This window comes from Dama dama, chromosome 24, assembly GCF_033118175.1.
Source record: "Dama dama isolate Ldn47 chromosome 24, ASM3311817v1, whole genome shotgun sequence".
NCBI classification, from domain to species: domain Eukaryota; kingdom Metazoa; phylum Chordata; class Mammalia; order Artiodactyla; family Cervidae; genus Dama; species Dama dama.
The window spans coordinates 49,419,152-49,434,752 of record NC_083704.1 but is presented as its reverse complement, the minus strand read 5'-3'; the positions used below and the strand labels follow the sequence as shown (position 1 = coordinate 49,434,752).

General features: G+C 39.5%; 1 protein-coding gene across 1 annotated transcript in view; it reads right to left on the bottom strand.

Annotated features, from left to right (window-relative positions):
- Window positions 1-15,601, bottom strand: part of ERC2 (ELKS/RAB6-interacting/CAST family member 2) — a 988,080-nt gene that overhangs the window by 441,306 nt on the left and 531,173 nt on the right. The window contains exon 12 of the mRNA XM_061129191.1: window positions 3,502-3,637. Within this exon, the coding sequence (XP_060985174.1) occupies window positions 3,502-3,637 (136 nt within the window). The remainder of the gene's footprint in view (window positions 1-3,501; window positions 3,638-15,601) is intronic.

The window sequence follows — 15,601 nt, the reverse complement described above, 5'->3', positions numbered from 1 at the left end:
TGCAGGTTGTACTTTTACCTAAGATTTTTCTGGATATAATACCTATTTTGTTGGTCAAAATCATGAAGTCAGGGTGTTGAAACATTACAAAATGCTGGTGTAGAATAAATCAAGTTTCAGTCAGTTCAGTTCAGTTCAGTCGCGTCCGACTCTTTGCAACCCCATGAATCGCAGCACGCCAGGCCTCCCTGTCCGTCACCAACTCCTGGAGTTTACTCAAACTCATGTCCATCAAGTCGGTGATGCCATCCAACCATCTCATCTTCTGTCGTCCCCTTCTCCTCCTGCCCCCAATCCCTCCAGCATTAGTAGGTGCCAAACTTAACATCTACCAACCAATCAACCAACCAGCCATCGAAACCAGATCCTAATTGATTGAAACTTAAAGGGATTAGCAGGCTAACTTACAAACAGGAAGTACCTAAAACAACAGTAAAACTAGAAAATCAAGTGCCCCCAGAAAGAAAAGTTCTGTCTTCAGAAGGCAGTAATTACTGCATCTGAGTACATCTGCTTCACAATCCAGGAAAGTGGGAGTTTCACTCTCTATTAACCTTAACCAGAGACATTTTCATCAAAATTAATCGTGATTACTTTTTATTGCATTTCAAATGCTATCCTTTATTTGGGGTGGTCAGGAATGCAACTAAGCAATTCCAGACCATGCTATCTTTTATGAATATGCCTATGAGGTAGTTATCAAGGCCCCTTATGAAAATATTGCTATACAAAAGTTCATGGGCCAAAACAAGACATTAATTTCCATAACTAGACATGTCCTTAGAAAAGAAAAAAAAATACTATATATAGAAAAAAACAGAAACTTTGATGCTCAATGCATATCATAGCAGAACTACACAAATACCCACACACATAATACATATTCTTAAAAATGCTTCTTTTATCTTTTCCTGTTTCATAACCTCTTACGGAAAAACCTGAATGAACTTTCTGATCAACCCAATATAAAAACAGTCAATCACTAACACTTATTTTGAATACAGCTTGTGCCAAGCACAGTTCTAAATTCTTTGCATGCGTTGACTCTTTAATCCTCACAGTAACTCTGGAGTAGGTGCAAAGATCATACGCATTTTATAGATGAAGAAACTGAGGCTTAGGGAAATAACCTGCTAAGAACATTCAGTTGGTAAATTTGGAAGCTTGAAACTTAGGCATTCTAGCTCCAGAGTCAGCTGAGGAAGATAATAACAACACGTAATCTCTGTGTCACCATGACCGACTGGTTTGTATGTTTTGTACTGTGCGGCCTCTATACGTTCTCTGACAGCTCTCCTGCGTGGTGAGCCTGCCCTACTGCCCCATCCTTTCCATGTCAAACTTAGCTCCAATCCCACCTGTTTCATGAAGTCTCCCTGCCACTCCACACTTTTCTTGCCTTCCTCTCTTAATTAGAACTCTCACTACTTGAAGACAGTCAGATCTGGATTTGTGTCTCAACTCTGCCACTTACTAGCTGAATAATTTGGGGCCTCCTCCTCCTTCTCATATATCAAATGGGATAGCAGTTAATCTACCCCATACTATGGTTATAATGGATCTCTGTGATTTTATTTGCCCAGCATCCCTTCTGAGCAGAACCCTCTTGTGTGTGAGTGATTACCTGTCCTCAATCTCAGACCATGTGACTTGGGTGAGGTTGACCCTTTTTCTCTAGACTCCAGGTAACCATATAACTTGATCATGGCCTGGCCAATTTATTAATTCTATCCGCCTTTGGATTTCTGCTAGAACTACTCAGAAAGAACTTTTCTCCTCCCCCTGGGGTGACTGCACTTGTAGAATGTAGGCTGAATGCTGGTAGCCATAGTTGGCATCACTGTGGAACAGCCTTCCTGAGAATCAAGGCAACCAAGAGTAAAGCACGCCTGTGAGTAGAATGAAGACAGATTCCTGATGCTATTGCTTGAATACCTTCATGTTATAAGATCCGGGGTCTATTCCTAGAATTTTCAGTTTACTGAGCCAACAGAGTCCCTTTATCCTTCTTAGTTCAACTTGTTGTGTTCCTATGACTTGGAAATAAGAGCCCCAACAAACCCAGCTGACAGAACCAAAGACAGCAAAATACACAGAATACTGAAAAGTTAATAAATGGAATCCACTACTGCTATTGTTTCTCTCCATTTGTTTCTTGAAGGCAGGAAGACTTGAAGTCAGTTCCATGTCTACAACTTACTAGGATGCTACTTCATACCTTTTCTGAGACTCTAGTATTACCATATATAAAATCACCAACATTATTGTAAGGTATGAATAAGAATACACGTCTGACAAGGCAATCCAGTTCTGCAAATTTTAGTTGTTATCTCAATTTGTAGGTTCCAATATAACATCTCATATGATTCATGTGAGAACTAACACCCAAAACCCTGAGACTGATTTCTCAAAAACACTGAGGAAGCCATGGATTGAAATAAACTACTAGTCCATCCTAAGATGATCCCAGGAGTGAACAAAGGACTTGATGCTACTATCAAGATACCCAAATGAGGCATCAATGTACAGGGGCTTGATTGACATCATCAGGGCACCTCCAGAACACAGAGAAAAAAGAAACTAATATTGACTATGTAACCACCTTGTGACATGTTCTATGCAAGACATTTCCTTGTATTTCCTACTCTGGAATAGTTACTTATTTCTCTTTCGGTCAATTAAAAAAGAGAATTATGAGTACATACTGAAATTATCTAACTTCTTCTATCTCCAAGGAGGAAACCTAATATATAACTAGAGAAAGACACTAATTAATAAGCAGAATTTAACATGAACTCCGGCCAACTAGAACTTGAACTGCTCTGTTTAAAGGCACACTGGAATAAATAAAGGAACTTCAAAGCAAATGCCCTGTTTTAGTTTGAATGTTTTATTGAGCACATGGAGAGAGCTCTTTCAACAAAAATAGGGATGGCTAATGAGGAAAAATTGGTGTTTTCAGTCAGCCAGTTGGTTTCTGAGATAGGGCCATCCATTCAGAGATAACTATATTCCACAGAAAAGACAGAATAATGATCAGAGCCTTGGAGTTTTGAACAAAACAAAACCAGTTCTGTAAAATGTCTGAAATCAGTTTGATGCATCCTCTTCCAAATACCTTCTGTGATAACACCCATACATTTCACTCCTGACACCAAAACAAGTTCAATATAATTCTAAAAGGAAGACATTTCTGTTTCAAGATTCTTGCCAACTCTATAACCACAGCCCTTACCTTTTAAGGTGAGGCACAGGAACCAAGAGACTGTGTGCAGATTGAGCAAGTTCCACCATAACCTGCCTTTCTTGGGCACTATTTTGAAAATTATGCTCCGTACACAGAAAGACCTACTGGGTTCCCTGGGAGTACACGGTTAGTGCGGGACTTAGAGCAAAGGTACATCCACCATTTCCATGCATGCTTTCCCACAGCAAGGAGTATATTTTGGAGGGAGTTGATCTCCAATTATATAAGGGTTAAGAGGAGAAGGCTGGACTCACCTGCAAATGCTGAGAGTTGTCAGCCATGCTATCCTCTCGCCTGCGGACTTCTTCCAGTAACTGGGCATTCTTCTTTTTTTCCAACTGTTGATTGTGCTTCAGGTTGGCCACCTTCTTGTTTTGATCCTTCATATGCCTGAGAAGAGTCAGCACAGCTTGGTTAAATTCAACCACTGGAAGATAATGTGTTATCATAAAAGAAGTACCCAGTATAGAATATTTTGATATGTGTTCAGGAAAATTTAGGACTTCAAAACATTCCATTCATTCAACCACAAACATGTCTGGAGCACCCACTTAACACCAGGTGCCAGAATGGAAGTGAGGCTGCTGTGGTGAATGGACAGGTATAGTCTTCAACCTGCTCATGGAGCTAGGAGTCCAGTGGGGGGGAGACAGACAAGTACCAAGAACACACAACTTGGGTTTCCATATGTTGAAGGAAATAAATAGCATGCTGTGAGAGATGATGTGATTATATGTGGACAAGCAGTAGGGTGGGGGAATGACTGCAGTCACTGTGGTCAGGGAAACCTCCTAAGGAAACAAGACTATGGGTGAGACTCAAAGGATCCAACCCAGGAGACACTAGTGGAGGAGTCCCTTAGGTAGAGAGAACAAAAGGTGTTATTCCCAAGGCAGGAAAGAGCCCAGTTACTTCTATCAACTGGAAGGCTACAGTGAAGCTAGTCCAGGCAAGGCAGGGGGACAGACAGTAGGAAGGTACAGGGTTGGGGAAGAAGTGAGATGGGAAATGGAACTGCAAAGGTAGGTGGGACTCAGGCCACACAGAGGGCCCTGTGGTCTGTGATGGGGGCATTTACTTTCTTCTAAGTGGTTGCTGTTCTAATTACTATTATTCTTTTGGATCAAGTTCCTATTTTGAAATCATAATCTATTACTTTGATTTTAAAATAATAATTACAAGGCTCCAATCAAATACACTGTCATCACTTAGCTCAAGCAGAGTAACACTTTGGCTAATCACCATGTTAAATAAAGCCTGAGTGGTTGGAATAAAAGTTCTTAATGAATCTATAGGATTTCAAAGTGAAAAATCATAAAGCGATCAAGTGAATAAAAGACTAAGGATAGAAGACAGTTTTCTTAAAAAAAAAAAAAAAAAAAAAGGTGTGTATGTTGGAGGGAGTTACAGACTTCATGTGGACTATTTCACCAGCAGCGTTTAGCAAAACATTCCACAGATTTAGGCAACCATGTCGACAGCAGCTCCCATAAATCTAATCCAACACATGAGGAGACAGGAGGGCAGTACAGAGCGCTCAGGAACAGTGATTTCAAAAGAGGAGAGACCTGGAGCAGAGTCACTTGGGGGTCCCCGGCAATCCCTCTGTGAGCTCTCCCCAGCACTGCTGAGTCAGCCACTGTTACTGAGCCCTGACTCCCAACAGAAGGGTATTCAGAACCACTGCTCTTGCAGACTTAGGGATGAGATGAGAATTTGATGATAAACAGCAAACATGTCCAGATGAAACAATAACCAGGTGGTAGCTCCACTCAACAAGAAACCCTTATTTCTAGTCCTTATAAAATTATACACTCCCCTACACCCTCCAACGCCAAGAAAATGAAGTTCAAGAGAACTGTTTATTAAGCTGAAAAATCTATTAGAAATCTTGCTAATAAAAATATTCTGAACACTTTAGCTCTTTACAAATATTTACAGAACCAACTGATTTAAATACTTCTGGTGGCACATATTAAGGGGATAAAAGCTCAGGTGGAATAACCATCCTCTTACTCATTATTTGGACTGGATAATCATTGTCTGATATTTCTCATTTTTAGCAAATACAGTATTACATACCTATGAAGCTATGAACTAAGTGTACACACTAATCTACTTTTAGAAGACTGTCTTCTGGTTACTATGTAGATGCTAAGAATGACCTCTTGCTTCCTAATTGAACAAGAATATGGAGGTTCCAAAGTTCACACTAAGCCAGGGGAAGCACATTTTCTTGTTGCGTAGGAAGTAAGATCAGTAACAGAATGCGATGGAGAGGTCCATAACACTAGTGAGACTGTTCAATTACAGAATATCTTTATAACCGAATATATTTTTTTATTACTTTAAAATCCACACTTATATAGAGCTAATTGCTAAATATTTCCCCTGCAAGTACCAGGGATAAATACAATAGATTATTATTACAAACATCATTTGCACTGTTAAAAAACTCCCACATAGTTCTTGAAGCAGTTTGAACATATTAGACCTTATCTCCTGGGATGCTGCAGTGGTTTTTTCAATCCAAAAAGAAAATAAAAAAAAATTCAAAATCCACACATCCCTGAAAGCTTTCCTAAATTAAGAATGAGTAGCTAGGAAAAAAGAGAAACTAAAGTTTGCACTCTGTGATGGAGGCTGATCATCAAATTCTCCAACCATTCCTTCAAATACTGACTTACTTAGGACTCCAGTGATTAGAAAGGTTGGGTTTTGAATGGCACTGCTTAGGATTTGGGCCTAATAGATCAGTTCAGGGTAAGGTGATAAAAATGACCATCTTATCTCTGTACACGTGAACATCAAGAGATACATATACAGTACGCAAACTCCTTGACAGGAGTGCTATGGTTTTCAAATGTATTTCTATGGGTAAAAGTCTTTCTTCGACTGAAAGTTTCCTCGAAAGCTAAATGTGGAAGGAAAAATTGCTCTGCCAGAGGTAGGATAGAGATAAAGAGTGGGGTGGGGTGGGAACAGGTGATCTACTAGACACTCTCTCTTTCAGGTGCCCCTCAGGGAAGCCGCAAGTTTATGAAGCACAGGTCAGAAACAGCAATTTACAGGGTAGGAGGAGAGAGAGGGAGGCAGGTAGATAAGTCATGAAATTTAAAAATGTGAGATTCCTTGAAGAAGAGTAAATGCACCCACAGAAGCTCACTGGAATGAATAATCATAGTGATTGTTATACCAATAAATTTGACATTTCCAAGAAGAGAGATTTGTAAGTGATGTATCAGTCCTTTTACAACCTGCAAGAGTAAATTCACACTGCATAAATCATGCTAAACTCAGTACATATCTCAACTGTCTCTAAATTTAAGAAGGTAGAGCCCCTGGGGGTGCAGATGACAAAGCCCTCGGGCAACACTGCCTCAGAGAACAGTGTCAATGACACCCACTCCCCAAACTCCCACCCACTAGGCACCCTGGCATGCCAAGGCCCTGCCAGAAACTGACCTACTCTATGTTCTAGAAAAACATGTGGTTTTTGGGAGTGAAATTTTTCTGCAAGGAAACATCATTAAAATATACTCAAGACACAATGTTTCTTCAAAAAAGCAGTTATTGGACCCAGTGGTGAATAGAGGTTAGTTGGAGAGCACAGTGAGAGAGTCCTAAAAATAGGCAACCTAAAAATCTAAAAGTCTATACACACACACACACTTACACAACAGAATACTACTCAGCCATAAACAAGAACAGAGTAATGTCATCTGCATCAACATGGATGAACCTAGAGATTATCATACTAAGTATAGTCAGTCAGACAGAGAAAGACATTTGTTATACCCTATGCTGCTGTCTATGGGGTCGCACAGAGTCGGACATGACTGAAGCGACTTAGCAGCAGCAGCAGCATGATATAACTTAAATGTGGAATCTAAAATATGACACAAATGAACTTATCTATGAAACAGAAACAGACTTGGAGACATAAAGAACAGACTTATGGTTGCCACAAGGAAGGTGGGGAGGGGTAGATTGGGGGTTTGGGATTAGCAGATGCAAACTATTATATAGAGAATTGATAAACAACAAGGTCCTTTTACATAGCACAGGGAACTATATTCAATATCCCGCGATAAGCCATAATAGAAAACAAAAAAGGAATATATATATATATATATATATAGATAGATCTATTAGGCCCAAATCCTATCTATATATAGATATATATATATATATATATATATCTGTGTGTATAACTGAATAACCTTGCTATACAGCAGAAATTAATATAACATTGTGAATTAACTCTATCTCAAATAAAATAAAATTTTTTAAAAGGAATGAAAGTCAGAGAGAACAGACTCCTGTTATTCTCACTAAAATAGTCCATCAAATTAGAATTAAAGTATTCTCTAAATTGCTGTTGAGAGAGCATTATACTTTCAAAAATACTCATTCGGTTGAATGAATGCTTGCATTGATGTCATTGTCACTTCTCTATGTTAATATATATCTGATATGATAATAATGTTTGAATTTAGAAACCATGTGAAATACTTTCAAAAACCTTACACCTTCTCTGACACTCAAAGTAAATATTACTTTCACCAGGTTTGAGATCTCTTTCATTTATTTAAACTTTTAGGATTTTTAGTTCTCCTATCTTTAATATCATATTTTTTCCCACTTATCAGACTGTCAGGGCTTAGTATCTCTTTTCTTTTTCGTTCTTCCCAAAGGAAAGGAAATTGTTCTCTATTATGACGTACCCCAGAATACAGGGCAGGAGATGCATATGTTTCTCTAAGAGCATGTGTATTTTCGCATATAAACTAAAAGAAAGCTTCCTTCTTTTAAAATCCCCACAGAAACAATATGTCTGTCATTTTTTAATCCACCTGGTCTCAAAATCTTTAAATTGATAACATTCACTGTTGGAGAGGATTCAGGAATCCAGCTCCGTCATATGTCACAAGTGTCATTTAAAAAAGCATTTTTAGAAGTCAATTTGTGTGTATCCACCGAAGTGTACATACCTTTTGCCCCAGCAAACCCATTTCTAGGCAAGTGGCCTATAAAAATGCTTGCATGTATGCACAGATATATGTGTGCAATAATTTTCATATCTTTGCAAACATGAAAATCTGATAAATGCCTAACTGTCCATCAGATGCTTTTGAACTGTGATGATGGAGAAGACTTTTCAGAGTCCCTTGGACTGCAAGGAGATCCAATCAGTCAACCTGAGAGGAAATCAATCCTGAATATTCACTGGAAGGACTAACGCTGAAGCTGAAACTCCAATACTTTGGCTACCTGATGCGAAGAACTGATTCATTGGAAAAGACCCTGATGCTGGGAAAGATTGAAGGCAGGAGAAGGGACAACAGAGGATGAGGTGGTTGGATGGCATCATTGACTCAATGGACATGAGTTTGGATGAACTTCGGGAGTTGGTGATGGACAGGGAGGCCTGGCATGCTATAGTCCATGGGGTCGCAAAGAGTCGGACACAACTGAGTGACTGAACTGAACTGTCCATCAGAAGGAAACTAGCTGAAGAAATCAAGTACATTCATATTAAAGAATCTTAAGCTAGCTAAAGACATTCAGGCAAAACTGAAGTGTGGACGTGGAAAAAATTTTCAAGACGTATTGTTAACCAAATAAAGAAACCAGGTTGCAGGATAATACATATAGTCTGATCCTGCTGCTGCTGCTAAGTCACTTCAGTCGTGTCCGACTCTGTGCGACCCCATAAACGGCAGCCCACCAGGCTCCACCGTCCCTGGGATTCTCCAGGCAAGAACAGTGGGGTGGGTTGCCATTTCCTTCTCTAATGCATGAAAGTGAAAAGTGAAAGGGAAGTCGATCTTATTTATGTTAAAATATAAAAGCCTATTGGGACATATACATGCACTCATATCGAAATAGCCTGTATATATACTCCTGGAAACTCCACCCCAGTCTGTAAACAATAGTTACCACTGAAGAAGGTACTGAGATTGAAGAAGCAGGAGCTTTCACATCCTACTGTATTTGTGTGTATGTGTTTAAGTGAGGTATAAATACAGACAAGGAAAGGCACAGATACTAAGTGCACAAGTCAATGATTTTTGACCAGTCAAAATACAGAACCTTGACATCCCCTAGCCTCATGTTCCTTTCTTCCCTCTGTGACAAAGTAATCTCTACTCTAACTTCTATCTACATGTATTTGTTTTGCCTATTGTTGGACTTCAAAGAATCATATGGTATATATTCTTTTGTGTCTGACTTCTCTCAGTGTAGGATTTTTGATATCACTCAAAATGTTGTATGTAAGTTCCATTTTATTGCTGAATACTATTCCATTACTATGAACATACCACAGTTTATTTAGCTATTCCCTTGTTAAGTGGATATTTGGGTTGTTTCTGATTTTTTTTAAAAGAATAAGAATGCAATGAACATTACTATACCAGTTCCCCGCACCCCCCCACACCGTGGACATATGTTTTCCTTTCTCTTGGATAAGTAACTAGACGCAGGTTTAACTTGAAGTGTAAAATGGTACAACCACAATGGAAGATACTTTCTGAGTTATATGAATCTTCCAGGAGCAGCTGCAGTGCAAGGACTAGTACTATAAACTCTGGAGGCAGACTGCCTGGGTTTCCACTGGAAGTCTAGTAGTTTATAGCTGTGTGGCCATACGCAAATTTCTTAACCTCTCTGTACCTCACACATGAAATGGGAATAATTGTGTGTAATTCAGAGTTATTGTGAAGAGGTGATGAATTTCATAGGCAAAATGTTTAGACAGACTATAGGATGTTCCCTCTCTCTCACACTTAGTTTACAATACGAATGTAATGGTGTCCTGTGCAATATTGTGAACACATATTTAGTGTCTTGCTCCTCACACCAGAATAACAGGTATTCCAAATACCTCAGACAACGTACTTTGGAATGCATTATTACACCCCTTTTGTCATACATTTAGCTTCTACTTGTGATTTCCTTAATAAGATAAGTTACATTCCTGGAACCTTACCCTAATAGAAGTGTTGCAGGAAGGTCACGACAAGCCTGGGTAAGTGAGCTGGGATCCTGAAGCGACTGCACAAGTAGATGGGCCACACACACACATACACAAATGAGGAGTACTGCATGCTGAATTTCCCATAATAAAAGTTTTTACTTTTAACCACTGAGATGATCCCATTTTTTTTAAAAGCTTGTAAATACCATTCAGTACTTCAGCATAGCTATAAATTTTAGAAAGCTGTCATAAATATTCTAAAGATAATTTTAGAGCATGTACAAATGTGCTGAATATCATGAGCATGATATGCCTTCCTTAAAGAGAAAGTATTTGGCCAGTTCTGGCTACTTGAATCTCACTCTCCTCCCAACAGAAGGCAACAATTAGGATCAAGGTCTTAGGACTTAGTTCCAGAATGAGCCAGATCTCTTGAACTTTGCATTTTGCAGCTTCCACTCAAGAGCAGCCTACCAGTTGGGCCAGGAGCATTGATGACTGCCTAGGTCCTTACCAAAACCCTCCAGCAGGATGCCCACTATCTCCTCATGCTCCCTTCTTGGCTTCCCTCCTCAGTAGATTCCCCCTCCCCTCCTTACCTCTGGTCCTTTCTCCCTTCATTCCCTGGCAATGAATACCCTCCCATCTCCCTCTTCTCTGTTCCCACCTCTCCTATGGTGTCTGGGGCTGCATGAGGATCCAGAGATAAGGCTACCTCAGTTAAAGCACATGATGCCAACATAACTTAGACTGACATCATTTATCATGTACTAGGACAGTCAGGTATACCATGAACCTGATAATATTGCTAAAGAAAGAAGGGTTAAAGGCAAGGGGTTGTTTAGATTTGAAAACTTGAGAAGTGGAGCTTCTCAGAAACAACGAGAGTCTTAACTTTTCACCTTAGAGTATCGGACTCCACCAGCAAAATTGTCCTTGGAGGAGAAGATTCTATATGTCTATTTCTCATTCAGCCTGAAGAAACAGGTGAATCATTTGAGACAAAGCAGGTCAAGAAACAAGATCTTAAGATGCCCAAGACCAATGACTTTGCTGCCAGATTGGTTGTATTCTCATCACAGAGGTGACACTTAGAAAGTGTGTGACTCTGAGCAAGTTATCTCATGGGGGATGGGAGGCATTAAATGATTTCGTAAGCCTAATGTTCCTACAACAGTCCCTTGAACATAGTGGATAATTTATAAATGCTAGCCTGAACCCTCTGACCCAAATAACACTCTTCTAAAGTGTGTATCTATTTCCCTCACCTCATTCGCCAACAAGAGCCAAGAAAACCTAGAGAAAAGGTTACAGAGCAGAAGACGGTCACAATTAGCAAGAGAAGGGTTTGTTTTTCTACAGATATTTCATGTAGGAGAGGTTTCAAAGGGATGACTTCTCTCAACTGTTCTTTATTCTAGCCCTGCAGAATCTCCTCACCCAAAGTATCAAAGGAGCACTACCTTAAGTATGAATGGAGCCCAATGACTGACAGCCTAATCTCAAGACAAGAGATGATGGGGGCCTGTTAGAGATAGAAAGGGATAGATAGGGATAGAAAGCAGAGAGAGGCAACCCTTTCCGATACCTCCTTGCCCTCCTCTAGATGTACTCAGTAGGACTGTCATCAGAGGAAACTCAAACAGAAAAGGCAAGGCCTTTTTTTCACCTGCTTCAGAAGTCAATGTTCAATCCATGGGCGTCTATTAATAAGGCACTCTTCCATCAAGCAGACTATACAATACCATTGTAAGGGTCACATGATTACCTAAGAAGCTTGGCTCTTTCTATTGGCTTTGACTACTAAATAAATTTCTTATCACTTGATCTCCCAGGTAGGTATGATGACCCAGAGGGCATGGGCTGGTCATGCAGGTCTGAGAATGAGAATTCTTCTACAAAGAAGAATTCAATCTCATATAATGAATATCAGTTTATTGTCAGTGAAATGAATCTCAGATACAGTAAAAAGAAATAAAATAAAACTGGACCAATGAATATAACAGGGCATTAGCTGGTAAAAACACAGTAACAAACTAGAGTTCTCATTCCTATAGTCATTCTTGAAATTAAACTGAAAGTCTAAAAGGTTGAATCCAAAAGAAATGAGCCTTGTTTCTCTTTCTTAATTTATATTCAATAGGTACTTTTTTAAAAATCTACACAGTTCACAGCAGGCTGATGGCTTGTCCTCATTTATGCTGCTTAGAAAAGCTATCTAAAGACTAAAAATAGGGATCAGCAAACTTTTTTCCATAAAAGGCTATATATAGTGAATAACTTATGCTTTGGGGGCTATGCAACCTTTGTAAACAGTATTCAGCTGTGTCTCAATTTTGTCATTGTAGCATGAAATAAGTCACAGATAACATGTACCCAAATGGGTGTGACTATACATGAATAAAACTTTATTTATAAGAACAGGTGGCAGGGCTGAATTTGGCCCATGAGACACAGTTTGCTGAAGCCAGGAAATGACAATCACAGCAGCAAATGCTCACATCCCATGATGTGCTCTAGGCACTTTACATACACTAGCTCACTTAATCCTCACAACCCTATTAATCAACAGTCCTTTGATTATTCTTACAGCTGAAAGTTACAGAGTAACTGAGCAGCAGAAGCAGAATTCTGAATCATTCTGGCCCAGAGGCTACCCCCAGCCCCTTAATCTCTGTGCCCTGCCAACCAGCTGTGGAGAATGTCCCAGAACTCCTTCACACCACTGTCTCACTTTCTCTTCTCTCAAGCAGCCTCAAAAAGCTCTAGGGAGGAGAAACAGACATGCTCAGGATACAATCTCTGTTCCATAGTTCAGCTACTTTAAGGCACACCATTCCAAACTTCACAAGATGCCGAGAAGCAACTTGGTTGACTGTTAGAGAACTAGATACATATGAGGTAATTACCCAAGAATATTAGCTTTCAGCCAGGGGAGCTCTGGAATGGAAGGTGGGAGCTTAACAGCTTTAGACTTCATGGGGGCAGTGATAGTTACTGAAATAAAGACCCAGCTAGGAAGCTGAACACAAAACCAACAAGGACACCATGCAATTTCCCGTTAATTTCCGGTCTCTGGACCCGTTAACCTCAATGTGGCCATTTTTGAACAAATGATTAGCTTTTATGGATGAGTCTACCTCCACAAGTAGAAATGTTTAGTGTATTTCATATCCTGGGACTTCACTGCCTCATAATGAGCTTGGCTCTTTCTCCCATACAAACAGACTTAAATCAAGACTAAGAGTTGGGAGATGATAAAATAAGTGAAGATAAAAGTAGAAGTTCAACAAAAATGGAAAGTAAGAGAAACACAAAGGACCAAGGACAACTGCAGATAACAGGTAACAGACCACAGGACAGAACTTCTGGGACCATGGGTGCAAAACCAAGAAAGGACCCAGACCTAAGATGAAAACTCCTGCCTGTTCCCTCCAATTTTCTCCTTGCACATCATTTAGTTCTTTTCAAATTAAAAAAAAAAAAAAAAATGAATCTGAACACTTTAAAAACAAAACGTTTGTATAATTGCCACAATTCCACAGAGCATTGTTTTTTTATAAAAGCCTCCAACTCCACCATTAGACACAGGAACATTAGGGCCAATTTGGTAGGGTGTCAGTTGTATTTACAGTTTGGGGTAATATAAAAACATATGGAAACTGTGAAAATTGACCCCCAGGGGGCTAATGTCTGAGGAAACCAACATTCCACAGTCTGGCCAGAGGTTGGGGGCGATTTGCCCAGACAATATACAGCCAAAGCAGCCTATGAGCACAGGGGCACTTCGTGTATGCAAGACCTATTTTTATTGCATTCAACCTGGAATTGGCCTGTAGAAGCCCAGACATAAAATAGAGTGAAGGCATAAGAAGATAAAAATCTTTTATGCTGATTTTCCAAACTAGAGTACAGGAATAATGTGTTAGAGTTTATATTACTTCCTATCAGAAATCAATGCTAAAATATTGCTAAATAATAAAACTGCCCTCATTTCCAGATGTCATAGTATGTGTCAGGCACTATGCACTATAAAAATATAATTTTAGTTAAAACAACATCCTTTTATAGATAAAGAAAACGAGGCTTAGAGAGGTTAAGTACTGACCCAACATAATACAGTTAATAAGCAGAGGATCCATAATCCGAGCTATCATTTCTATGATGCCTAAGCTCATGGTCTCATCTGTATGCTATATTACTGTACATTATTATGAGAGCTTTGCCACAAAAGTAAATGGGTCATTCTGGATATATATATATATATATTTTTTTTTTTTTTTTTTGAGAGACAGTCCTTTTTTTACTTTTCCCTAACAGGGAGGCAAAGCACCAGCCTCAATAAGTAAGTTATACTCTTCTTAAGATCTGGACCATCTGAGGCACAGCTTATCAGAACTTCCCAAAGATAGTTTAGACTAACACCAAATCAGTTTTCCCCTGCTGCCTAACAAATTACCACAAATTTAGCAGCCTAAAACAAACACTTATTTATTATCTCACAGCTTCTGTGAGTCAGAAGTCCAGGCACAGCGTGGCTGGTCCCTGTGCTCCTGGTTTTACCAGGCTGAAATCAAGATGTTAGCCAGACTGCATTTCTCATTTGTAGGCTTAAATAGAGAAGACCGTACTTCCAGGCTCATTCAGGTTATTGGAAAAATTCCTTTCTTTGCAGCTGTAGGAATGAGGTTCCCAGCTCTTCACTGGCTGCTGGCTGGAGCTGGAGGCCGTCCGCAGGTCCAAGAGGCAGCTCATCGTTCCTTGCCATATGGCATTCTGCACAGTCAGTTCACACAGCTGTATGATTCTCCGAGGCCAGCAGGAGAACCTCTCTCCTCAATCTGCTAAGGAAGACTCTTACAACAGGAGTGATATCCCATCATCTCTGCCATATAACATAACTGTTCAAAGAGGCGGCATCCATTACTTTTGCCATATTCTATTAGCTTCATATAGGTCACAGGTCCTGCCCACACTCAAGTGGAGGGGTTATTCAAGAGTGTGAAAACCAGGGGACAGAGGTCATGGGGACCATATCAGAATTCTCTATATCTCATGTGCTACCCAGCAGTTTTTTTTCCAGTTATGGAACCGTTCCATTCTGTCCAATACAGTAGCCATTTGTCATGTGTGGCTGCTGAATAGCTAAAGTGCAGCTACTACAACTATAAAATTGACTTTTCAAGATTATTTAATCTTAGTTAATTTAAAGTAAATAGTCACATGTGGCTAGTAACTACCATATTGGACAGCAGATATTTGGACATTAACCAATGTCCAAATTGCATGCTAATTTTTTAAAAACTTTTTAAACCTTTATTTTGTTTGTGCTAATCTTTTGAATGATTTCCCAATCTTTTTACTGCCAATAT